This window comes from Odocoileus virginianus, chromosome 33 (genome assembly GCF_023699985.2).
Source record: "Odocoileus virginianus isolate 20LAN1187 ecotype Illinois chromosome 33, Ovbor_1.2, whole genome shotgun sequence".
Lineage (NCBI taxonomy): Eukaryota > Metazoa > Chordata > Mammalia > Artiodactyla > Cervidae > Odocoileus > Odocoileus virginianus.
The window spans coordinates 36,336,280-36,362,970 of NC_069706.1; the positions used below are offsets into that span (position 1 = coordinate 36,336,280).

The following is a 26,691-nucleotide window of genomic DNA, read 5'->3' on the forward strand; positions in this document are numbered from 1 at the left end:
GTGACTTCCCTTTCACTTTTCACTTTCATGCACTGGAGAAGGAAATGGCAACCCACTCCAGTGTTCTTGCCTGGAGAATCCCAGGGACGGGGGAGCCTGGTGGGCTGCCATCTGTGGGGTTGCACAGAGTCGGACACGACTGAAGCGCCTTAGCAGCAGCAGCAACCAAGGGTTGTCTAGAAGCTGTAAGTTCTAGACCAACAAAACTGCACACAGAGGGAAATCCACACATGAACAAGGAAGACCGCAGAATTCACCAACTAGGGACACTGGCGTCCATTTGGGAAACTAAGCTAAGTGAGAAGCCCAAGCCGGAGGGCCGACCTCCTAGGAACCAAGACGCAGTCTGGCCTGTGCCGCCCACTGGTGTTGGTTCTCAGAACCATTTCATTGCCCTGACTTGTTCGTACGATAAGGTCAAAGACCACTCCTGAGGCTTACATGGCAAAGCACTTTCATATACGCTGTATCTCACTGATCTTTAAGACGTGGTTTGCCCACCGTGCCACATGTTAGGGGTATTTACACTTGCGAGGAAGCGGTTTTCATTGGCAGCGTTTCTTCTTTCTTAATTGCAGAGGATTAAGGGAATGTCATAATTGGTCACATCTGAGATTTCACAAACGATAAGCACTATTTTCACCTGATCATCAGGACACCAGCTCCATGTCATGAACAAGGACACCGATGTGCCCAAGAACACGAGGTGAGAGGGTGGCCAGGCCAGACTCGGTCCAGGGCGCTGGACTCAAGCCCTCTCCTCCGCCCCGACTCCCTCAACATCACATCGTTCTGTCTCATTGTTTGTAACATTCAAAAACAGCCTAGCCCAAGTGCTTCAGACGGAAGCCTCACACCATAATCAGGGCAGTTCACAATTTTGGGGCTCCCCTCCAAACTCCACAGAGTGAACAGTAAACAACTTTTCCCTCTCTTTTCATCCTTTTTATCATTACCACCTACATAACATTAGATCAAAACTGCCTGAGGGCCAGCTCAATGATCTGATTCATAAAACTATCTCCTCTGAGTCATCAGGTAGACATGAGAAGTCATACCCATGTTAAAAATAACCTGTCATGCTGAGTTTTGCCCACCCATGAAAATGTATTTATTTCTGTTCTGACACTGCAGGGAGAGCGCTCAAATCGTCCCTGGGCTCTGCGACGACCTAGATGGGTAGGATGGGGTGGGAGGTGGGAGGAAGGCGCAAGACGGAGGGGACACACAGACCTAGGGCTGATTCATGCTGACGCGTGGCAGAAACCAACACAAGATTGTAAAGCAATTATCCTCCAATTAAAAGTAAATAAAGTTTTTTTTAAAAAGACACTGCAGGGGCCTCTGCTCTGCTGGACTCAGATTTCTTCAACGTACACAAGCCTACTTCATACTTCACCTCCGTGTCAGCCAGGCCCACCGAGAGGATTCTAAATCACTAACCTAAAAACATTTTCTACATAGCCTCGAGCAGAAATTTTTAGTTTTACCACTTCTAAAAACTACTTCGATGACTGCATTTTTCTTCTGACTGACCCAAAGTATTGTGATTTAAAAAGAGAAAAAACATGTAACTCCATGGCTGATTCATGTCAATGTATGACAAAACCCACTGCAATGTTGTGAAGTAGTCAGCCTCCAACTAATAAAAATAAATGGGAAAAAAAATAACAAAAAGAGAGAAAAAAAGCTCTGTATATCAACAAAGAAAACTTCCATACAAAAAAGAAGAACTTGCATAAAATGAAGAAAACAAACCAGCCTCCCATGGGCTGCAAGGTGAGCTGGGTTTGCACAAACCGCAGAGAGGAAGCAAACTCTAGACGTGAGGAACTACAAGGAAAGCCCCGTGGCCCCCATGGTCAGGCTGCAACCCGGGCCCCTGCAAGGTTCCTGGTTGCAAGTTAAGCAGCTGTGAAGAAAGACAGCTTTCCTTTGACATTCTCAGGCTGCAGCATTCAGAAACGTGTAAATCAAACCTATCACTGCCTAAGGGAAAACATCAATAATGACAGGAGTGTCTCCTCCGCACATCGAAGCTGCCTGGCTGATTACAAACTGGGAACAAGGATAATGAGAGGTTTGGGGTGCTTCATACGCCTCCCCAAGACTCCAATGCAAAAACACACAGCATCTCAAAGGTACAGCCAGTATAAGTTTTTATTTTAGTTCCCAAACCATTTTAATAGATATCTATCCAGCACTTGACTTAATAAGTTAGAAAACTTGAGAGACTCTAAGAGGCAGGTGCATATCATCTGTTTTACAGACAGGTAATCTGGGGAGCACGATTTCTCAGTAAAGACTCAGAGTAAATGAGGTGTGCCACGTAATCATTAATTCCACCGTTTTAAAGCCCTGCCTAGAACCCCGATCAGAACTTGAATATATGCATAATCAACTGAAGATTCACCTGTGAATCCATTTTCAAATTAAATTAAACATTTTCAACGTTCACAGATAAAAAAGAAACAATGATCAGTGTCAAGACCCACAGGGGACGGTGACATGCTGACCTTCTCGTTTTGTCACTCCCTCCTTGGTTCAGCTGATATGCTTTCACAAAGAAAACTGCTTCCTATTTACTATTCGGTTGCTCACTGGTTCAAGTCATAAAGGGTGAGACTGAAGCTTCAAATTCTCTAATCCCATGGTTCCTTCCTCTAGCCACCAGTCCCTATCCCAAAGCTACTTAGGGACCTGCCGACATTTGCTCCAACATTCGCACAAGCTGGAATCAAGATTGCCGGGAGAAATATCAATAAACTCAGATACGCAGATGACAGCAGCTTTATGGCAGAAAGCGAAGAGGAATTAAGAGCCTCTTGATGAAAGTGAAAGAGGAGAGTGAAAAAGTTGGCTTAAATCTCAACATTCAGAAAACGAAGATCATGGCATCTGGTCCCATCACTTCATGGCAAATAGATGAGGAAACAATGGAAACAGTGAGAGACTTTATTTTCTTGGGCTCCAAAATCTCTGTGGATGGTGACTGCAGACACGAAATTAAAAGACGCTTGCTCCCTGAAAGGAAAGCTATGACAAACCTAGACAGCATATTAAAAAGCAGAGACATCACTTTGTTGACAAAGGTCCGTATAGTCAAAGCTATGGTTTTTCCAGTAGTCATGTACAGATGTGAGAGTTGGACCATAAAGAAGCTGAAGAATTGATGCTTTTGAACTGTGGTGTTGGAGAAGACTCTTGAGAGCACCTTGGACTGCAAGGTGATCAAACCAGTCAATCCTAAAGGAAATCAACCCTGACTATTCATTTGAAGGACTGATGCTGAAGCTCCAATACTCTGGCCACCTGATGTGAAGAGCTGACTCATTGGAAAAGACCCTGATGCTGGAAAGATCGAGGGCAGGAGAAGGGGGGGAAAGAGGATGAGGTGGTTGGATGGCAACACTGACTCAGTGAACATGAATCTGAGCACAGTGAAGACAGGAAGACAGTGATGGACAGGGAAGCCTGGTGTGCTGCAGTCCACAGGATCGCAAACAGCTGGACACAACTTAGCAACTGAACAACATAATGCAAAAAGACAGACAATCTGACAGTATGTGCCTCCAGATGGAAAAACACACCACCACCCACTACAGCAGTACTGCCAAAACAAAACAATCCAACAGTAACAAAATATCAAACTTGTATCTGACCAAGCCTCTAGGTCTAAATACCAATTAATAGGAAATAAAGAGAATGGTGGAATGTATTGAATTCCCTAACAAGAACATAACCAGCAAAATTCAGGCTATGAAAAATACTCAAGGAGAAAAACCTGATGAATTACAAGGAGAAAGAAAGATGAAGAAGGAATTAGAAGAGAGTTTAAGAAAGACATACCAACCAAGTGCAGTGTATAGGTGTTACCTAAAACACGATTCAAAACCGTAAAAAAAAATGACAACAGAGACAGCTGGAAATCTGTGCACTGACAAGTGACCACACTAGAGAAGCATGATTCAGTTCTCCTAGAAAAAGACTGATACTGCTTCTGTTTTTAAGAGTCGTCTTAACCTCTTACAGATAGTGACCTACTGAGCTATGTCTGAAGTTCGCTTCAAGATAGTATGAGGGTAGAGAAAGTGATGGGGGTAGTATGAAGCAAGCTGGCCTCCAGCGGATGCAAGCTGGGTGAAAGGTACGTACATGGGAACTCACTGCAGGCCCTGTCTGGTCTTATGTATGTTTGAGGTTTCTCATTTATTAAATAAATGCCTCACATTTATTAAGTAAAGCTTAAAAAGAAAAAAAAAGTAGACATAACAGTTTAAATGCGCGTGTTAGTCTGTGAGACGCTGTCACGGAGGGTGAACTGGCACAGAGAGCTCTGGAGGCTGCAAGTCCCAGATGAAGGGTGGGCAGGGCTGATCCTCAGGGCTGTGGGACGCGGCCTGCGGCTTCCCCAGCATCTTCACATGGCCTTCCCCCGGCACCTATCTCTGTGTCCAAATGTCCCCTGCAAGCAAGGACACGGTCATGCCGAATCACAGCCCTCCTCACGACCTCATCTTCACCTCGTCACCTCTGTAAGACCCCGTCTGCAAATCAGGTCACACTCTGAGTTATCAGAGGTTAGGGGTTCCCTGCATGATTTCGGGACGGGTGTCGGTTTAACCCATCTGCAGGCCGTATGTTTAAATGAAAACAAGAAAAGAAAAAAAACCAGAAAGAAAGAGAACAGGTCAGGAGAGTGTCACACGAGGTCACCAGGGGACCAGAGAGGGTGCCTCCAGGGAGGACGCCGGGGGGTGCTCTGTGTTCTCACCCATCTCAGCAGAGGGGTTTCCCGGGTCATCGGCCTAAAGTCCAAGCTCCTTCACGAGCCTTGCAGGGTCCCTGGCCCTCCAGACCCCGGCCAGGCTCTCCACCCGGAGCAATGATGCTCCCAGTCCTTTCAGATGGACCCTCTGTCACCTCAGCCTTCAAGTTCACCTTCTCCCCTCCGCCTTGAAATCCATCATAAACCTACCGGGTAGTGAGCAGGAAAAATTCAGATTTCCAGGGTCAAACAAATAGGATCAAAAAGGAGCATTCCTTCAGTGACCTGTGCTCTTCCTCCCCATCACCACAGTCTCGGTCCATGGCCTGGGGCGCCCCCCGCTCCTCCGTCACAGTTTCCCACTCCCTCCTCAGCTCACACACAACTCCCCACACACTCTTCACCTGTCCATTCTGCAACGCGAGTTTAGCCGCAAAATTCTTCCATGTTTTCTTAAAAGCTGGGCTTCCTGAACCGACCTTCTCCTGTGATGACGAGTATCTGTCCCAAAGGACCCGCTCTCCGCACGTCTCCTCTCCCGCGAGGCCGCCAGAGCAGTCCTGCCCAGCGACAGCGCGGGGCTCAGAGGGCCCTCTCCAGCACGGGCCCCGGGGGCGCCGGACACGGGGAGGGCCCCGCACACAAGGAGCCCCCGGGGCCTCCACTGACACTGGTAACGGGAACCTTAACGGCCGCCTTCGAAGACACGACATCAGCTCTGCCCGGGCCCCGTAACGGACCACCACGGCCGGGCAGCTTCCACGACAAAACTCGACCGCCGCACGCCCTGCAGGCTGGAAGCCCAAGCCCCAGCGTCGGCGGGGCTGCCTGCTCCTGAGCTCCCCCGTGGCCCACAGACCACGGCCGCCTGCTCACCGGGTCCTCGCACGGCCCTTCCTGGGAGCAAGCATCCCCGACGGCCTTTGTTCAGATTTCCTCTTGGTGGGGGGACCCCAGGCACACTGTGTTAGCAGCTAACGGCCTCGTTTCTAACACAGTCACTTCTTCAAAGGCCTGGTCCTCCGATAGTCAGTCACCTTCCCAAGTTGGAGGGGGCTCAGCTCGGCCCCTAACACCATAAACAGGTAAATTTAGGAACACCGTCCCCTCTGGCAGGGGACCCCTCCGTGTTGGCACCGGAGACAAGCATCCGCTGCCTTCCCCCTTCCTCGCTGGCTTCCCAGGACGCCGTGGTGTGAAAACGGCCCTTAGAGCATGTGTCAGACACACGCATCACCCTTCTGCTCTCCACCCTCACCCTCAGGAGACACGCGTGAGACACTCAGGTGTCCACTGGACAATTAAAGCTGGTGCCCACCGGACTGACCAGGCAGAACTCAGGGGAACGAAGGACCGGCAGTCTTCCAAACTGGCCCTGACATCCAGTTCACCTTCCCTTTCCAACATCCTGACAAGTAGCTCTCCTCCCTGGAGACAAATCGAATGAATTATCATCATACTACTTGAGGAAAAACATTCAGACCACCAGAGCAGATCACACATTTTTATTTAATGCCTCAAGATTACAGACCCATCTATCATTAACGGTTTCCTGTACATGGAATCTTCAGTCACTAAAGGTTTGCCTGGCCTCTCAATCTAACAATACACCTATTTATAATAACAATCAACACTCTAGACTCTCCCTGATGACCTCTAACATGAGGAAGGGAAAGTGAAGCCCAGCACTAAATATACCCACCACACAGAACAGTAAGTAGTGTACTGACATCAGGCAGACGGACCAGAGGTGCCACAAAGACCCCGAAGCCAGGACATCAACAGCCCAGAAGGACACACCGCGCCGCGTGTTCCCAGTGAAGTGCGCTCCTTGTTCAAAGCCCATTTCCAAGGCCAGCCCAGCCCCCTGTTCTCACACCTGCAGAGAGGTGGTGCGCTTTGAGTACCTGGGAATGAGATCATTTCAGATGAGGCTGCTGTTTCTCTCAGCCGTTTCCAATATAATCTGTTATCGGAGGCTCGTTTCACTCCAATTTTAAGAACACTGACTAGGACAGAGGCTGTCACGTAAGAGCTACGGTGGCATGGCGGCATGGTTTGGTCAAGGGGACGCCAGGTTGCGGAGACTCCGGCCAGGCCGCTGAGGCCCCACACCACAGGGAAATGGCAGCAGGAGTCACATTTTACGAACCAGAATCCTAGTTAGGTTGACGGCATAGTTGACACGCGGAGTCATCCACGGTGTCAGATGTTTGTAACACGCTGAGTCAGGACCTCCCTGCGGCCCAGGACACCAGCTCACCACCAGGCAGCACTGGTCCGAGAAGCAGAAACGCAGAGCCAGTATCCGAGGGCTTCGTCCCTCACAGCTGGTCCTTCAGTGCACCACTAATGTCAAGGGGAAAGGACGTTCCGTCTCTCCATGCACCTTCCCGCTGAAGCCTGTAGCATCGTGCAGGCAAGTCAATGGCAGTACTGTGTTCACAACACTTAGCTAATACACTTTCTGCACAAGAAGGCCAAAAAGGAAATGAGAAATGACCTAGATGTTCCTTACTTCCCAGGCAGGGCTGACCCTTAACAGCTGAGAAAAATGTGCCCACCTGTTTCTCTAAAATTTCCTACAACACCTTGATGGAGACAATGGTCTTAGAACCTTTCTGACTTCCTAAGGTTTAACTTAAATTCTTGCCAATATAGTTAAAACACATTTTCAGGTAAAGTGTGCTTAAAACGTCTCCCTTCAGAGAGGAAGCAGATGGTGTCTGGATGCTGCTGGACTGGCCAAAGGGACGGATGGACTGGGGCAGGGGTACAGAAAATTCATTGTACTCTTCTACTTTCACAAATGCTCAAAATTCTCCAAAATAAAGTGCTATCTTCATAACTAAGCCAGAAACTGCTTACACCACTGGACAAGGTTCTGCAGAGCATCAAGGGGAGAGTACTGAGGATTTCCTATCTGATAATGCCCACTGATTTTGTCTTTATATTATATAGAAAAATAAACCTAATCACAATTTAACCCAATACAACTAGGTGTTTCCAGACACTTAGGTGTCCAGTCCAAGACAAGAGACCTACACATAATTAGAGGAGTCCTGAGGACAGCGTCTCTCATGGAAATGGCTATTCCATCACCCAACTGTGAAGTTCACCCTTCAGGAAGCGACCCCAACCCCCAAGATGTGGGCTCATTCAGCAAGTGTTCACCAAGCATCTCCTGCAGGACAGACACTGCTGCAGGTTGCAGAAGCATGGAAGTGGGAAGAAGACAGCCCCTGCACTCACGGCTTACGCTCTCGTGCAGGGAAATGGGCCACAAGCAAAATAAAAAGTGTACAGTACCTGGGATGGGGATGAGCAATGTGGAAAAATAAAGCTGGCGAGATAGTTAAGTAATCAGGGAACACATTCTGATATTAGGGAATTCACACAAGAGATGATGGTGGTTCGGCCCCCAGTGGTTAGGAAAACAGCTAACACTTAGCAGTGTTTCCTATGTTCCAGGCACTGTTTAATCTCACCCAGCCCCACAACAACCCTTCGGCGGGGTCTACCTGAAGCCCCACCCTAGAGAGAAGAAGCTGAGCCTCGGAGAGGCAGAGCTGCCTCTCCCAGGTCACAGAGCTCCCACGGAGTGATGCCCGGGGCGCGGGGGGAGCGGGAGGCACACCACACTCCAGGGCAGTGGGGCGGGGACGCCCAGGACTTGGGGGCAGGGGCGACAGAGTGTGAGGGGAAGGGTCGTGGAGGAGCTCCCATCAGGGCCCTTCGCTCTTCCGCACGGGCAGGCTCTCAAAGATGATCTGACGTCTGAGAAAACCATCTTGAAAAAAGGTCAAAGCAAGTGACAGACCCAAAGAGAGAAAAAGGGATTTGAAGGAGGCAGATGGTACAAGGGCTTAAAAAAAAAAAAAAAAAAAAACTATTACAAAACTATAATTAATATCCTCAGAAAAAAGAAAAGATACTACACTCATGAGAAGATGCTGTTTAGAAGGGGGTGGGGAGGAAAAACTCCTGGAAATAAAATGTAATAGAAAAAAAACAAAGACAGCCAGAGAGTAGCACAAAGAGATGAAACATGAACAAAAAGGAGCGTCGAGACTCATTCCAAGGAGCTCAACACTGAACTAGGGGAAGTCCCAGAAGGAAAAGAAAAGGAATTTTTTAAAATGTGTGATGAGATTCTTCTGGAACTACACCACTTTCCAGATTCAAGAGACCCACGGAGCACCTGTCTGGGTGAGTGGGGGGAATGGCAAAGACTCATGCCACGGCATCGCCTTGCCACTTTCCGGAACAGAGAGAGGAAGTCCCCAAAGCTCCCATCCCAGGAGGGGAGCCGAGGGCACACAGGCAGGAAATCAGGTGCCACGGGCCTGGCAGCAGACCGCCGCCTGGGCCGGGCCCGGCCCAAGCTGCCAAGAGGAGAGTCAACTCCTGCTGAGGAGGGTGGGACAAGTGAATGACACAGTCACGAAAAACTCAGGAAATGACAACAAAATCCAGGAAACACAAAAGATGTCGGAGAAGTTTAATCATCAGAAACGTTACAGGGCCAGCTGCGAATAATCTGTAGTCATAAAAACATGAACGCTGAGTGCTGATTTAACCAAGTAGTGTAAATAACGATGCTGAAAAGGGGAAAAGTGTATGAGTACATACATTCTCTTCTTCCGCGGTAGAAACTCAGTATCTACTTAACCAAGGAACAGTGGTTTAAGCCTGTTCTTCAGCAAGATGAGGGGGAGCAGAGAGTGGGGATGAGGAAGGACAGGACAGGACAGGGGCTCACTGGGCTATTTTTATCATAAGCCCTGGAACACTTTCACTTTAAAAAGCATCCACATGCATTAACTTATACAAAGAGAAAGCACAGGGGGAAGAGAACAGAAAACAGAGGGGCTGGGGCGGGGGGGGACAAAATTGAAGGAATGGGATGAAGAAACAGGGTCAAACAGGAAAGATGACGCTGTGGAGGCAGATGGAGACACGGGCACAAGCTGCACAGAATGCAGAGGAGGACGGCATTCAAAAAGCGACTTGGAAGAAATATGGTGATCAGTAGCAAAAGAACCGAAAGAATGGTTTGCTTCTTTGTTGTTTTTTTTTTTAAACTACTCCTGAGTCCCTTGGACTGCAAGGAAATTCCAACCAGTCCATCCTAAAGGAAATCAGTCTTGAATATTCATTGGAAGGACTAACGCTGAAGCTGAAACTCCAATACTTTGGCCACCTGATGCTAAGAGCTGACTCATTTCAAAAGACCCTGAAGCTGGGAAAGATTGAAGGTGGGAGGAAAAGGGGATGACAGAGGATGAGATGGTTGGATGGCATCACCGACTCAATGGACATGAGTTTGAGCAAGCTCCGGGAGTTGTCGACGGACAGGGAGGCCTGGCGTGCTGCGGTCCATGGGGTCGCAGAGTCGGACACGACTGAGCGACTGAACTGAACTAATGAATAAACCAACTTATACTAACAGAGTTATTCAAAAGTAGAATAAAGCTATGGCAGAAAAACATACACATTAAACAGTCATCTATTATAAGTAAATCAGGAGAGGGTCCTGCTGCACTGCCTAAGCCCGGGGAGGAAGCACAGCCGAGGAGGCACAGGGCCGAGACTGCACATCAAGGCGCTGGGCTTCAGAGCTGAGGAGAGTGTGTCCAGGACAGCAGGCACATTTCCTGACCCCTGCCCGAGACTCTTCACCATCTGTACACAGGCTACCTGCTCACCAGCACTCTTCCTGGGATCCACAGCCTCCAGCAGGCTCCTGACAGGGTCCAAGCCTCCACAACAGCACTGATTTAATCATAGCACTTGAAGTATTTTTTGTGTTCACAAGTGGATATTTACAAGTTTATGATTAACATTTCTTTCAAGTGAGAAATATTTTTTATCACCTTTAATTAAACACTGCAACTCAGAGGCGGCAGTAGTTGCTCTCAAAAATTTTTTAAAAAAATTAAATATGAATGTGCTTTTCTGAGCCTTATTACGGAAGTCAGCATGTCAGTTTCCTATCTCAGTAAGGAATTATCTTTACCATTTCAAGGATCAACTAAACAATAGGTACCTTTGAATTTCACCCAGGACCTTCAGATAAAAAAATGGAAATAAATATCCAGAGGAAAAATAACTGGGAGCAGCCATGCACCCACATCACTCTAATCAAAGTGTCCTGTAAGAACCAGACAGAGTGCCTGAGGACTGGGAGGGCCGGGCGTCAGGTCCCCTCAGCCCACAGTGGAGTCCAGCTCTGACAATTCCACTGCGTTGAACCCATTGCTTCCCTTCCCCGGGCCCCACCTCGCTCCCGTGAACTGGCCTTTCCACTCTAAAGTTCTCGGAGAAAGATTTTATTCGATGCGATGCGTGAGGCAGGGTGCTCAGGGCTGGTGCACTTGGATGACCCTGAGAGATGGGATTGGGAACTCATGTACACCCAAGGCTGATTCATGTGAATGTATGGCAAAAAACCACCACAATATTGTAAAGTAATCAGCCTCCAATTAAAAAAAAAAAAGTCCAAACTTGGACGAGCCCACCGAGTGTCTAACTTGAACAGCGAGTGAGAACCGGTGAGAACTGGTTATCAGATCTTTTATGGAAGTTAATTTCTTTTTTTTTTTTAAAAGCAAACCAAGTTGAACTACAGACTCCTGGAGGGTGCCCCGGCAGCAGGCCTCTGGGGGAAGTGTTCCCAGGGCATTATTTTCATTACATTTGTTATTTTTCAGTGCCTCACCAGCAATCAGCGTTGGGGTGCGCTGCGTTTTAATGACGGTCTGAAGTCAGAGTCAGGGGGGCGGGGGTGGGGGGGCTTTGGGCCCGGAACCGGCAAGCTGCATCCGTGGAAAGTAACACTTGCTGCTGACACTGAACCTCTCCAGAAGGCACGCTGCCAAGCAGCCCTGGGAAAAGGAATCTTTTTTCCTTCTGAAAGAAGCACAGGTTGAATTTATGGAGGGTTCTGAGGAAGGATCTGCAGCGTGAAAGATGCTTTAAAGGCAGAGGCTAATCTGAGAGGTAACCAGTAGATCACAGCCTTCGGTTCTGCAGTAAGAAGCTGAAGCTACAGAATTTTACAATTACTGGTTGGCCAGAGGAGATATTTTAAATGTGCAGAATAACTGCAAACTCATCCACCTCTGGCTTCTAAGTCCAGAATGGCTTAGAGATTCACTCACCATAATTAAAGGCTGCAGTTACAGCATGTTAAGCAAGCCGCCTGTCCAGTGTAGGGGAAAAGGGGAAAAAAAGACATTATCAGGATGGACTTTGAACACGGACCTCAAAGAGGGAAAAAAAAAAACTATGAGTTTTTAAAAATGACATCACAGTGGTTTCACTTTTGGATAAGAGCAACTTCTCTCTCAAAATTCACTAGCCTAGATGCTTACAATGAAATTCTTTTCTCCTATGTAAGGTATACATGTTGCCAAAAAAAAAAAAAAAAAGTCCAGAATTATCTGTACTAGTGTGTGGGTCAATGATGTTCTTAATCAAACCCAACTCATTACACAGTTGTCACACTGAAGCATTTTGAGAGTTTGCTTTCTTTAGCTCATCATATTTTGTACATATCAATACACTCACAGCAAATATATTAAAATACATCAACAAGCTTAAAAAAAAAAGGTTACCTGTTGAAAAATATAAAATGGGCTACAAATATGAGGCTATTCCAAAAGAAACCAGCTGAGAAAAACTAACTTTTTTATACAGCAAAATGTTAACGACATGGTTATCATACTGTACTGCCGTCTTATAGGTCAAGAATCAGGGGCTGTCACACGGCGAGCACACCTATCACCTAGGGAGCCGGGAGCGTCCTCAGTTCCACCTGCTCGAGTCTCCCTGCTGGGCTGGGACCCAGCAGGCCGGGGCAGGCCCATCCGCACCACGAGGCGCTCGGCTCACGGCGCTGGCAGCTGATTGTCAGGTCACCAGCTCACAGCTCTTTTCCTGATTACTTATACAGAGTATTTATAAAATGTAAAGAGGTTATTATTTACATTGCCTCCCAGAGAAAGGGTTAAAGTTATGGTGGAGGGGGATGGAAAAAAAAAAAGGCCTTTGGAGTGGTAGGTGGTGTGTGTTCTGCCCTGAAGTTTTTACATTCCTTTGTGGTTATAGCACACGTAACTTCTCACAGGAAGATTCTTCAGAACAATATTCACGTACGGTGATCAGGAGCAGAGATCGCTTCAGATCTTAGGTGTTGACATTAATATTTTAATTTAACTTTATTTTCTTTTAATTTTTTAATTTTAAATTGTTCTTCCTTCCTTGAGTCTCACAAGCGCCCCAAATCAACAGGCTCCTATTAAATAACTGACATCATCTCGTCTGCAGTGGAAGACAGTCTCCCAGGGCCTCAGCGGGAAAGAACCCACCTGCCACATCAGGACACGTAGGAGACGTGGGTCCCACCCCTGGGTGGGGAAGATCCCCTGGAGGAAGGAAGGGCAATCCACTCCGCTGTTCTTGCCTGGGGAAGCCCACGCACAGAGGAGAAGCCTGGCGGACCACAGTGGGGAGATCGCAGGAGCTGGACACGACGTAACAACTGAACACGCATCCTGAAACAGTGTCAGCTGAACTGATACTGTGGCCGGGATTGATACTGAACCAACGGGGGCGCCAGGCAGGTGAAAAAGGCACAAGTGAACAACACTGTAAATTTAAAGCTGCTGATGCTGGGTGACAGGCACATGAGGGTTTGTTATATTCATTATTCTACTTCTGTGTATGCTTGAAATTTTCCATAGTGAAAAAATGAAAAGAAACCAAAAGCTCTGTAAAAAGATCAAAGCAAGGCTCCAGCCCTCTGTGCTCTTCAAGTGACTTGCCACTGGACATTTCATCTGAACTTTCACCAATTAAAGGAGTTGCCTGTAATTCCGTTCAGCAATTTCCAAAGCTGATAAGACTCCCTGAAGTAATTCTAACTGTAGCCTTAAGCTTAAAAGGTTTCCCTCATCTTCTTCTAGATGAGGCTGCTCTTGGAGAGAGTAAATAAAAGCTTCCAACAATAATATTTGCTCTAAAAATAAAAATAACTTCTTGCCAGTACCATTATACCACAAGCACGGGATGTGTAGTATTTACGATGGTGCTAAGAAAAAGTTAAAGGTGGCCAAGTGATAGGGTCCAACACGCATAGCGTCCGTCCCAGTCGTCCGTCCCTCCCTAAGAGGTCCTTGGTCCCGCCAAATCCCTCGCTTGCTCTCTCTTCCCAGCACCTGGCATTAGGTACAGGAAGCAGAGGATCAAATCCCCGTTACAAACATCGCAGCAGCGGCAGCGGGCAAACCCAGGGCCCAGGCCCCAGTTTCCAGTATCACCCTCCAATAAAAGGAAGCCCTGGGAGACATGGACTGGAGGAGGGGAGCTCAGCCTCCCACGGCGCCAGAAAACAAGGAAGTGCTTGGGGAAAAAAAAAGATGGATGTGTGTCTGCAGGACATAGGAGCCAACTGAAAGAGCTCCCAGTGGCCCATTTAAGCAGCAAAATAAATAACAGTATTGAATTATAACCCAAAGTGTAAAAATCAATATCCTCATGTGCATACTGATATAAATAATCGAATAAGGAAATACACGGGGAAGAACAGTTAAATCTCCTACACAGAATCCTGGGTAACTTCTATAGCTCCCTCAAGAAGGTGGCGGGTTACTCGTGGGGGCCGGGCACACGCGTGGTACAGAGAAGGGGGTGTGTGACTGGCAGAAGCGGCAGCTGACAAACAGCACCTCAGCCAAGGGACCAGGGCCCGGTCGTCCTGAGAGCACACACCCCTGACATGACGTGATGAGAACGGCACTGTCACTCCGTGGGATTTCTCCCACACAAACACGGCATCCCAGCCTCATCCCGAGAAAAACATCAAACACGCACCAGCTGGGGGATAACTCTACAAAACACCCGACCAGTACTCCTCACAATGCCAAGATCACCAAAAACAGGGAACAGACCGGAGGGGCCCCGGCAGATGTGACGACCAGACACACGTGGGACCCTGAAACAAGAAAAAGGACGTGAGGAAACAGGAAAGAAAGCTGATAAGGTCTAGGCGCTGATTAATAATCATGCATCAGAACCGGTTCCTGGTTGTTACAAGTGTCAAAAGGGAAAACTGGACAAAGGGTACACAGGGACTCTTCGTACCATCTTTGCAACTTTCCTGTAAATCTAGAATTGTTCTAAAAGAAAACATTTACAACTAAAAATAAAACAACTATAAACGGCCTCCTTCCGGGTGAGGGACGGGGCTGGCTGAAGATAAAGTTTGCAGGAGAATGAGAGGCTCTGAGCTGACACCCTCTACTCTTAACGCATGGACATTCGAGTACTGGTCTGGGGAGCTCAGTTCTCCAGCACCACTTTCATCAAACTTCAGCATCACCCACAAACTTCAACTAAACGTGGGATACCACGCAAACACGAGCAATACTAAGGCTTGCAATCTGGAAGAAGAGACAGGAGTTAAAACAGGTGGCAAGAAAAGGCAGTATCAGTCACTCAAAGTCGTGTCCGCCTCTTTGCAACCTCATGGTCTGTCGCCTGGCCAGGCTCCTCTGTCCACAGAATTCTCCGGGCAAAGATACTGGAGTGGGCTGCCATTTCCTCCTCCAGGCGATCTTCCTGACCCAGGGCTCGAACTCTGGTCTCTTGCATTGCAGGCATTCTCTACGGTTTGAGCCACCAGGAAAGGCAGGGGGAAAGATAAATCAAGAATTTGGGATTAACACATTCACACATATTTAAAACAGATAACGAACAAGGACCTACTGTGGAGCACAGGGAACCCTCCTCAATATACTGTAATAAACTAAGTGGGAAAAGAATTTGAAAAAGACTAACTATATATATAACTGAATCACTTTGCTATACACCTGAAACTAACATAACACTGTAAATCAACTACACTCCAATATATAATTTAAAAAGGTGGTGTTTGGTAAATGCACATGGTAGGCTTATAACACAAACACAAACCTTTTTTGATGACACAGCTCACCAGTAAGTTTTCTCTGTATTTCTTCCATTTCTTGTAAATTTGTTTACAAAATCATACAAATGTACCAATGTATTCTATATGTTCATGAAAGTCAACATATTTTAAGGATGAAAAGAAAATAAATTTAAAAGTTCCAATGTCAAAAAAAAAAAAAAAACCAGTTCCCACGTTTTCATCCTGCATCCCCGGGAACCTCTTGCCCCACAAGGGGACACCTAGGAGTTCATTAGGGCTAGCAAACACTAAAGTGTTAGCCGCTCAGTCGTGTCCGACTCTTTGTGACCCCATGGCCTAGAGCCCTCCAGACTCCTCTTCTCCAGGCAAGAATACTGCAGTGGGTTGCCATCCCCTTCTCTAGGGGATCTTCCCAACCCGGGAATCAAAGCCAGGTCTCCTGCATTACAGACGGATTCTTCACCATCTGAGCCACCAGGGAAGCCCAGCAATCACTAAGCCTGGGCAAAGAAAAAGGTCTTAGTAGGGAAACTGGGGTTGTAGAGAAGTTTAAAAGAAAAGACAAGACAAAGAGATGACAGCACCTAAGAGACACAAGGGGAAGACTCAGGCAACTGAGAACAGAATGTGAAGCACTGAAGATGGGAATCACAACAGCATATTCTGCAAACTCTGAGCCGATCAATTTAGCTGGTAAGAAAGTGCCTTGAGGGGAATTCCCTGGCAGTGCAGAGGTTAAGACTGCCCCTTCCACTGCAGAGGGCCCAGGTTCCACTCCTGGCCAAGGAACTAAGATCCCACAGGCCTCTTGGTGCAGCCAAAAAAAAAAAGTGTGATGGAGCAGGGTGAGCACAGGCCAGGGCAGCAGACACCCAGCTGCCATGACCTGCCTGCCCAACGCTGCCCAAGCGGGGGCTGGGAGCTACCCCAGCCCCATCCCAGGATCTGGGGTCTGATCTGATGGTAACTCCAGCCTTTTAAAACAAACATAACATAGTAAAACGCAAAATGTGCCAAGCTGCCAAAAACAAAATGGAAGGTTTACCACCAGCCGGCTGAAGCCCCAGGGAGGCAGAGGGGGGCAAACCGCTCTTCCGCAGCCAGGGGAGAAACGGCAGGGGCTTTCAGAGGAGGAAAGGCACGCGCTGGGCTGTGGGTTCAGGCACCTCAGATGTCTGGCATCAGCTGTTCTCATGTTTCCCCACTTGAAGCACAATAAAGTCAAGTGAAATTCACAATCTCAGCACTGAGCTAACCTCTGCACAGAACCTTCTTGTGAAAGATCGAGGTTATTTTTCTGATATGCCTGTTCTCTCTGTGGCAAATAACTGTAATGCCAAGGCATGGTTCCAAATTAGTCATTCGCTACAATTTAAAAATACTTCACTCCAATATTTTGCCCTGACACAGCTTTCACCGCATTTCCTCAGGGTTCTTACAGAGTCTTCATATGAGGAGTCACAGAAAAATAGAGATTTGAGTCTAAAAAGCACCTCAGATACAGTAGTCTGTCTTCAACCAGGAATGCTTATCCCGCTTCTCCTTTCTATAATATCCCTTTCCCTGTGTCTGAGTAATACATAAAAATTTCAGAGTGAAGCAACGCTAGAAGCCTGCAAAAACACATGATTTTAAGAGTGAGTGAGTGAGAGAGAAAGCAAGTCTCTCACGTTCATCTCTGCGAATGACATTTTCTAAGGGAAAACCTCAGCTCTGGGCTGGTCCGAGCACAGCCCAGCTGAACCTGCTGCCTTCACGGATGCTTTTTGCGAGTGTACAATTTTTGTTTGGGATCAAACCAACTTAGATCGCCCGTGGTTCCTTTAAGTAAGTTAAAACCAGCAGTCGTTCACGTCCAAGAGCTTTAGTCATCTTGACATTCAAAAACAGGTTTATTATATGAAAGCATGCTGATCCAGATCATCTTGAACATTTCTAGCATAACCCCCCAAGGCTGTGAAGTTCAGGAGGCAACAGCACGAGCCTACAGACCATCCCTCGGTAAGCCAGATTTCTCTCTAAGGGTCTTATCTGCACCCATCACAACTTGTTATTTTGAGAAACAAAGACTTTTTTTTTCTTAACATCTGTAAGTTTCAGGCACTCCATGTTTAAGCTGCTCCCATGCTGAGTTCCTTCTTTGACAACAGCACCTACCATTAGTCAACTCTATGACGACCCACCAAATCTACAAAGAAATCTACGTTGTCAAGGGTCTGACCTGCAGCAGACGTGGCTAGCATGTGACAGCAACCCCTTAGGTAAATATCATCACCGTTCCTTTCTAAAAGCTGAGTGAGTCTAAGAAGCTCAAAAAGGCCAAGTGACGGGCCCAGGTCTTAAAAGCTACTGAAGTGGCAGAGAGAGGTCTCACACCCAGACCAACTCCAAAGGCCAAGTTCTGGTTGCAGGACCTGCTCCTCCTGTGATGGGTACATGAATTTTCCTCCCAACCGGGCTGAGAAGTTGGATTCTTTTTATATGCCTGCCTGTAAGGACTTTTTTGAGGACTTGCCTGTTTAACCATTTCACAACCTTGGCCATCCCCTACGTGACGTTTACATCACAGGGTGGTTTTTTAAAAGTTATTGGCTGTACAGCTGCTATCTCTGTCTATGCCCACAGCAGACACAGAGGGCCCAAGGACTATCTAAATTTCAAAAGAACTGCATCAACAGTTAGCAAAACTGCAGAGATGTGATAACGTCAACGCTGATACTACAAAGTTGCTGGCCCTATGTCCTATTACTAGGCAAATAAGAGTACTTATTTAACCCCAAAGTATCACCAATTGAAAGCAATTAACAGCGTTTCCAGCCTAAATCAGATCTCAAGCCTCACAGTCATGTAGCCTGACAAGAATCTGCACAAAAAACCTGTTGAAAATAATTTTTATTTCTCAGAAGCTGTTAAAAATTCACACTTTAAAGAGCACTTCCTTTACTTCAGAAATCTTTTTCAAGACACAAGCTTGTTTGTTTAATCAAAAATAAAAGCCCAGGTTTCACAAGCTAATGTTTAATCAGTAGCTGAGTCCCACCGGGTTCACAGACTTCCGTGAGGTCCTGTATCTGGAGCTGCTAAAAGCTTCCTCTGTGTTCTGTGACCTAACATGCCACAGAACAATGCAAGTGGGTTTCCCAGTCTCACCACTATCCTGATATTAATAATGAGCGATGGACTCAGAAGAATGCCTCACGTGTGCCCGATCTTTCTTTATGATGTGAATTCAGAGTCTGGCAAAAGGCGCCTAAGTATTTTCCAAGAGAAGAAAGGTAGGAATGACTTAACTGTAATCTTAGTTTGGTAACTGAAGTGCGTGTGTGTGTGTGTAAAAAACATTTGCTAACTGAAGAGTGTGTGTAAAAAACAGTGGACTTTCTCTCTTTATGTAAGCTTTCTAAGTGAGGACCAGCTCTTGCAGAAATACAGATTCTCAGAAAAGGAGCACCCCCACTGAAGTGTGTGTGTGTGTGTGTGTGTGTGTAAATAACAGTGGACTTCCTCTCTTTACGCAAGGTTCCTAAGTGAGGACCAGTCCTTGCAGAAATACAGATTCTCAGAAAAGGAGTCCCCACCCCAGGGAGGACATAAGGGACGTAAGTGATAAAGAGATCCACTGTAACCCCCAAATTCAACCAAGAAATGCCTTCATGCCTGATGGCAAAGGCAATCTGCATATTCATAAAGCTCACCCGTGACTGACGGGTAAATGATCTTTTTTCAACTTCAGAATCTAGAAACAATTTTGGATGACAAAGAAATCTTTGGATAAATGAACTTTAATTTAAAAGCCAAATTTTAGTTAACCATCTCATTTCCCCATGGCAAAGGCTAAATTTCAAGTATTTTTTCCAACCTATTGTTGATAAGCCATGCTTTCTCCAAGACACTATTAACTAGTTAGAACTTCAAGCAGCATTAAGACCAAGGGGGCAAAGACCCAACGCAATGAATCTACTCGGAATCTGAAAGTGGCCAGACTTCCCTGTGTAAGGAGTACAGGCCCCCAGTTAATCAAAAGCTTGAGAGTTACTGTTTTCAATGTTTAACTGTTCTTGTATCTCCCATGTATGTTCCAGAGGGCTTCCTCTTTCTTGATCATCGAGCTCACTTATCAGGACTAGCTCAAAGGTTTCTTTCTTTCTCTTGATCTAACATATCTTGGTCAAGAATCCATCTCCATTACCACTATTAAAAATCTCTTTTGAACGGAAATACAGACTCCCAGATCTATGTGAGATTGTGCGTCCTTCCCAATAATTTAACCCTGGCAGGTACTTGTCATCCACATGTCGCAAGTCTCGCCATAATGCCATCCAAGCAACAAACATGAAGGGAAAATCTACAGGAGCTGCGATATGTCATCAAATAGCTCTTTATGTCTTTTTTAATGCCAAGATTTGATATTTCTATTTATGGATTAATTTTCCTGATTGCTTTGTCTCACTCCGACAAAAACGTCAATTTTTTGACTCATACCTCCATAAAATTTTAAAAGAAGGGAATAAAATACATGTTAAGAGATTTATAGGCAGACATTTCCAAAGGTTCCTACATAGAATCTGTTTTCCAAAATATGTACAAATTCAATGAAGTGCAAAGTCATCTGGACACTTCCTGAATCCCTTCTGCATGCATATTCTTTATCCACTATCCTACTCTACTGCTAACTTTCCATTTCACCATGGATATCCTTCAGCATCAACACTGACATTCCTCCCTGGAGTAGACTATACGGAGGTACTTCCCAGGTCCGTTCTGGGACTCTTACCTGGGCTGCCTCCACACTCCTCATAATGTTCACTCTTCTTATCTATCAGACCAGAAAACATTCACCTCACAAATATTTGATTTAAGGCAATGGCAGAAATTTAGTGATACACTACATGTTACAATGATAACAGTTAATACCCCACTAAAGGGCACTCAATGACATAACCTGGTGTGTCTCTGGAAACAATTATATTTAGCTTCCATTGTAGATATGCTTGAAAAATATGTCTTTACTAGAGACAGTACCTTCCACATTCTGTACCCAATTAACATCATTTTAAAATAACTCTTCACCTCAAGAGTATCCTAAACAGCCAAGAGACCTGATATGGTAAAGCAGAAAAATCACACAACTAGGGGAATCTAAGACCTGGGTTTTACTTGTGGCTCCACCTACAATTTAGCTGTGTCACCTTGGGTAGGTCATTGGACCCCCAGGGCCTCACTATCTTCAACTGCAAAACGATAAAAATTGTACTAAATTTTCTTTAAGGCCTCTTCCATCTCTAAAATTCCATGCTTCTGTGAAATTTCAGTCTCCTCTCAATTCAAAGATCAGCAGCAGCAGATAACATCAAATTAGCCTATTTTTTTTCCTTAAAAAAAAATTATCCAACTTGAGATGCTTTCCTGGATTGAAGTTTTATCGGGTAAAATAAACCACAAACGAAAACGATGGGAGAAAAATAAAAAGAAAATCACACACTGACATAGCTAAAATAGAAACTTCAATCACCCCCTGGGCCATTTTGTCAATAGTTATTCAAAGGCTGCTACTCTAATCACTGGCTTCCTAAAATAAAGATATTTATAGAGCTGCTTCCTTCTCATCCCCAGAGATCCAATTCGAATAAAAAGCACAGCGTTTTGAAATCAATTGACAACTTCGGAAAGAGTTGCAGGGAGAGAAGGGAAACTCTGCGCAGCTCTCCAAAGTCATTTGCATTAAAAAGTACGATTAAGGCTTAAGAAACGGTTCTTATAAGATGGGGGGGCGGGGGGTGGGAGGAAGCACAGGAGGCAGGTGACATCTGGGTAAGGAAGCAGAACTGCCGGGAAGCGATGTAGGCTGAGGACCTTCGGGCAACAGGTCCAGAACCGGGACCGGAGCCTACCCCAGGGAGGCGACGGGGGCTGCCGCCCGGCTCGCAGCCTCCCCCCCGCCCCGAGCCCCATCCGCAGAGCCTCGCCCCCGCTTCGGCCCTGAAGAAGCAGCCCGCCCCCACCTCACGCCCCTGCGGCAGAACCTCCCTCAGCACGGGCTCCGCCAGGCCTGCCGCCCCGGGCAGGCCCTCCGCTTCCTCGGCGCCGAGGCCGGGCCGGGCCCGCCGCCTCCACCCCGGCCGCCCCCCGCCGCCGCGTCCCCGCCCCGGGCCCGCTCACCTGCACCTGTTTGCGGAAGTGGCGCGGCCCCGGCGCGGCCCACGGCCAGGAGCAGGAGCAGCAACAGCGGCGGCGGCGGGGGCCCCGGCATCTCGCCCGCCGCGCGGCCCCGGCGGCCGGCTCTCGGGTCGCCTTCCCTCCTGTCCGTCGGTCTGTCCCTCGGTAGGTCCTGCCTCCCTCCGCTGCCTCAGCGGCACCCGCGCCGGCTGCTCTCGGGCACGCGTCGCTTCGGCCACACCTCAGCCCGGCTCCTGGTCCGCGCCCACCGCTCCGACCTCGGAAACACCATCCTTCCCGCCCTCCCGCCTGCCCGCGCCGCCGCCTCTCAGCAGCAGCAACGGCAACCCCTCTGCGGAGTCGCGGGCCCCGGCGGCCGCGCTCCCACCGCCATGATGGGCTGCGTCATGTGACGTAGGGCGGGGGGGGGGGGGGCGGGACGCCGTGATAGACAGCCCGCCCCGCCAGTCGTCAGTTCCACACCGGCTCGGCTGGCCCTGCCCACCGCCCTGGCGGAGGGACGGTGGCCGCCGGTGCGCCCCCTGCAGACACAGGCGTGCATGGGCAGCAGGTGATGCCAGCAATTTTTTTTTTTTTTAATTTTTTTGGAAAAAAGGTAAGTATAAGAAGACGATGAAAAGCATCCAGAATCCGTCCTGAATTTTTTTCTCAGTATTTTAAAAAAGCTTAAAAATAGGCCCCTTTTGTCTTCAGCCTTTTTTACTTGTAGTAGGCGTTTTAGACTCTTCTTAGTTTGACCTATTCAGCCACCGAGGAGCTTTGGGCTTTATTTCAGTTCGACAAGAATAGAATACTGTCTCCCCTCGCGCCCGCTAATTCGGCTCCTGAGCTCAAGCTGTTCCCCTTGACAACGGTGCCCTTCCTGTCCTTTCTTTGCCACTTGGCACACTCCCTTTCCATGGCGGAGACTCACCTGAAGAATACAGTCATCTAAGGAAGCTTCTCCCAACCCCAGGAGAAATGACTGTCATCTCCTAGTGCGCCCGTGGCCCTGGCCCCACTGCTACCCTGGCTGCCAGGCTGTATTGTTTCTGTGACTGTAAGCTCCCTGAGGACAGGAAAGGTGCATGTGTCAGCGGTGGGTGCCTGGCACCAACCGGAGGCCTGGCTCCAGGAGACATTCTCTACAGGAGTAGTACCTGGCCTGGGTGCCCGCCTCTCCCCACCAAGAGACAAGGCCCGGCCTGCAGTTGAGAAGAGACCATCCTACTGCAGAGAGGCGAGAGAAAAAATATTTTCCAGGTAGAACTAACAATGAGCAGAAGCTTGGAAGTTGGGGAAATGCTGGGCTTTTCCAGAGAACGCAGTCATAGTCCAGTGTGTGCATGAGAGGGACTGACTTGAATCTTATCAGATGGGGCACTACCAGCTGGCGGCAGGGGGCCTCCCCAGTTCTCTGGACTCCTCAAGTCCATCTCAAATGCCAGCTCTCTGCGGTGCTGATCCCTTCAGGACACACAGACCATGCCCAGGGAGTATTTGTTGGACATATAAGGCAAGACAATAAACACCTAAGTAAACAAATAGCTGGAATGTAGAAGTGCTGGGTTGAAGCATCCATGGCTGTCTGCTGATCTCTATGTGCAAAAGGAAAGGAAGGCAAAGGTCGAGAAAAGAGACACAGTCACCTGTTGTGCTTCTACTTTCTACTGGGATCAGGAAGCTCTGGACTGTGAGTTTCAGGGAGCCGGGGAATGCTCATGCTGTGTCCCAGGAGGAGTCCCTGGATGTGTCCACAGCAGTGCTGGCCCAGCCAAAGCCCTGCCTCGTAATCCTCGTGGTTGTTAATCATAATTAAAGTGCGCTCCAACCACAACACGTCAGATCACAATCCCAAAGCAGGTTTTGTTATTACTCAAGTGGCCCGAAAGTTTTTTAGAAAACATTTCTCCTTTCCACTTCACAGAAGAGGAGTTAAGGTACACGCTCCTTGGACGGTGTCTAATGGAAAGCTTTACCCGACAGACTACCTCACTGCTCACACCTTTGCCCAGTACTTCTCTTGAGGTCTTGAAGACTTCCAGTTAGAGAATTTGAAAAGCAAATGAGAACCTGTTTGCTTTGTTTCATTTCCTCTAGGAATCACAAAACAGCCTTTGGAACAACCTGGGGTTAGATCCCTAAAATGAGAAGCCACATCTTTCAGGATTCCTGTGGCTGTTCTCCCCTGTGCTCAGGCTCTTCCAGTTTCTCTTTTAAGCCAGGCCATCACTACACAGGCATCGTCTGTCCTGCCAGCAAGCTCAGGCCGAGGGCTGGAGTCACAGGGATATAGATTTTGTTTAGTACTGGATAAGCATGCATCTCTGGGGATCTGGCATTGAGCAGGTACCCTAAATGTTTTCAGGGCTGAGCTGGATCGAATGCGTGAATCCAGAGGGTTCTGTCAGTGGTATATTAAAAGACAGAAAATCATCAGTGTTGGTGAGAATGTTTAGGAATTGAACCCCTGTTCTTTGCTGATGGGAATGTAAAATGGTACAGCCGATTTGGAAAATAATCTGACAGGTCCTCAAAATATTAAACATACAGTCACCACACGATCCAACAAATCTACTCCTAGATATATACCTACTATAAATGAAGACATATGTCCACATCAAACCTTGTCCGCTGACATTCATAGCAGCATTGTTTATAATAACTAAAAGATGGAAACTACACAAATGTCCATCAACTGATGAATGAATCAACAAAATGTTATATCCTTGTAGTGGAATATTATACAGCAATAAAAAGGAGTGAAGTACTGATGCATGTTACAGCATAGAGGAACCTTGAAAACATATGCTTAGTGAAAAGAGCCAGTCACAAAAGTTTATATATTTTATGATTCTATTTTTATAAGGTATTCAAGTTAAGCAGATCCACGTGGATCTGCTTAGGAATCCATCAATTCCTAAGGTGTGTGGTTGCCTAAGGCCAAAGCAAGAAATGAGGATTGACTGCTAATAGGTGTGGGGTTTCTTTGGGGGCTGTTTGAAATATTCTAAAATTAAATAATGGTGATCATTGCACAACTCTGTGAATATACTAAAATCCATTGTAAAGGAGTGAATTTGGTGGTTTGTGAATTATATCTCAAAGTTGTTATTAAAAGCAAAAGTTCCAAATTCTAACAATTATGTTACTCCATTTACTGTTATCTATGCTTTGGGGTTATTTATATCGACCATAGCTGTACAGTAGAAATGGCGTATAACTCCTCTTGCCAACTCTGATTCCTGTGCTATCATGCCTGTAGCTTGAGTATTTACACCATGGAAACTGGCAAACAGCACCGATCAGAGCTCTCTTCCCCCTAGAGAACCACTTGTCATGTGCACTATTGGTCTTGCCATAGGGCACCCTCCACGAGGTCCCTGTGACTGCCCCTTGCGGACCTGAATCCTTTCTGTGGTTGCATTACTTTAATTCAGCTCTGAGCAAATAAAGAGACCACACAACTTAGAAGTCACCTCTTCCTAGTCCTCTACCACTGAAATAAAGGCCACACACCTCATCCCCAACTCTCCTTCTAAATGCCTTTCTGTGACAGTCTCACCTTTTGTTGCCTTTTAGATCCTTTGTCTACAGCTGAGTCAGGGACAGCTCACCGGAAGTGGTGGCCATTCAGAGCCTAGAGTCACCACCCATTTATGGAGGGGGGAAGGGCACCAATATGGTAAAATGAATGAATGAATAATGCTATCCACAAGATAAGTTACAGGATTTACAAAAAGCACTCAACAGACAGTGAGGTTCAGGAAGGGGATATCACTTTAAAATCGCGTTATAAGCATATCTCCCCCAAGCTCAACAGGGTGAATGCCTTCTTGTGGAAGTGAGTTTTACTTAACAGTGACTGATGAAAAAAAAAACCAACAGTGACTTATCAATCATTTTCTGTGTGTCAGGTTCTGCTCTAAGCATTGTGTAAGTAATAACTCTAAACTTTATCTAATTTTAGAATGTTTTCATCATCCCTAAAAGAAATTCTGTACACATTTGCTGTCGCTCCCCATTTGCGTCCCTCCTCGTAGTCCTCGGAAACCACGCATCTGCTTTTTTTTTTTTTTTTCTCTTGTATGAAGGTGACTGACAGCAATGGCTAAATTAAGCCATGCTGCTAATTTACCTCCAAAGGTTTATTTAGCACATCAGAAATATCTTTTCTCCTGACATAAAGAAAAAAGACAATGAAATGTGCACCATGCATCTGCTTTTTGTCTGTATATCTGCCTGCTCAGAATCTGGCCGGCTGAAGTGGACCCATGAGAGGACTCCAAGGCGCCAGAGAATGACGAAGACGTTAGATGGACGGATCCTGAGTCTCTGAATGACTTTGTGTGGCAGAGCTCCCAGCCCTGCCACCACGTTAGACTGTGCCATGCCGAGCATGCCTGCTCAGTCGTGTCTGATTCTTGGTGACCCCATGGACTGTGGCCCTCCGGACTCCTCTGTCCGTGGGATCTTCCAGGCCAGAATGATGGAGTGGGTTGCCATTTCCTCCTCCAGGGGATCTTCCCGACCCAGAGATCAAACCCGTCTCCTGTGTCTCCTGCATTGGCAGGCGGATTCTTCACCACTGAGCTATCTGGGAGGCCCTTTATCTCTATGGATTTACCTACTCTGGGCATCTCCGATAAATGGGATCATTCAATATGTGGCTTTCTGTGACTAGCGTAAGCTACTGACATTCCCTTTTTACAGACGAGGAAACAGCACTTCAGTGAAGGTCACACAGCGAGTGAGTGGCAGAGGTAGGATCCAAACTCAGGCAGCCTGGCTCCAGAGTCCTTGCTGAGTTTCA

The 26,691-nt window shown here is 47.1% G+C and overlaps 1 protein-coding gene and 1 non-coding gene across 3 annotated transcripts in view; both read right to left on the reverse strand.

Moving 5' to 3' along the window:
• The window catches only part of LMTK2 (lemur tyrosine kinase 2), a 71,585-nt gene extending 49,307 nt beyond the window's left edge, over positions 1–22,278 (reverse strand). Inside the window, exon 1 of one of the 2 annotated variants that reach the window (XM_070460416.1) lies at positions 21,888–22,278. In XM_070460416.1, coding sequence (XP_070316517.1) covers positions 21,888–21,972 — 85 coding nt within the window. In that variant the 5' untranslated portion in view covers positions 21,973–22,278. Of the gene's footprint in view, positions 1–21,881 lie in introns of both variants that reach the window. The other variant, XM_020900554.2, reaches the window with a different exon arrangement.
• Positions 22,279–25,960: 3,682 nt separating this feature from the next.
• On the reverse strand, positions 25,961–26,090 carry LOC139032935 (small nucleolar RNA SNORA19). The gene has a single exon (XR_011485568.1). It is a non-coding gene; the product is annotated as a small nucleolar RNA SNORA19 (small nucleolar RNA).
• Between the last annotated feature and the right edge of the window lie 601 nt (positions 26,091–26,691).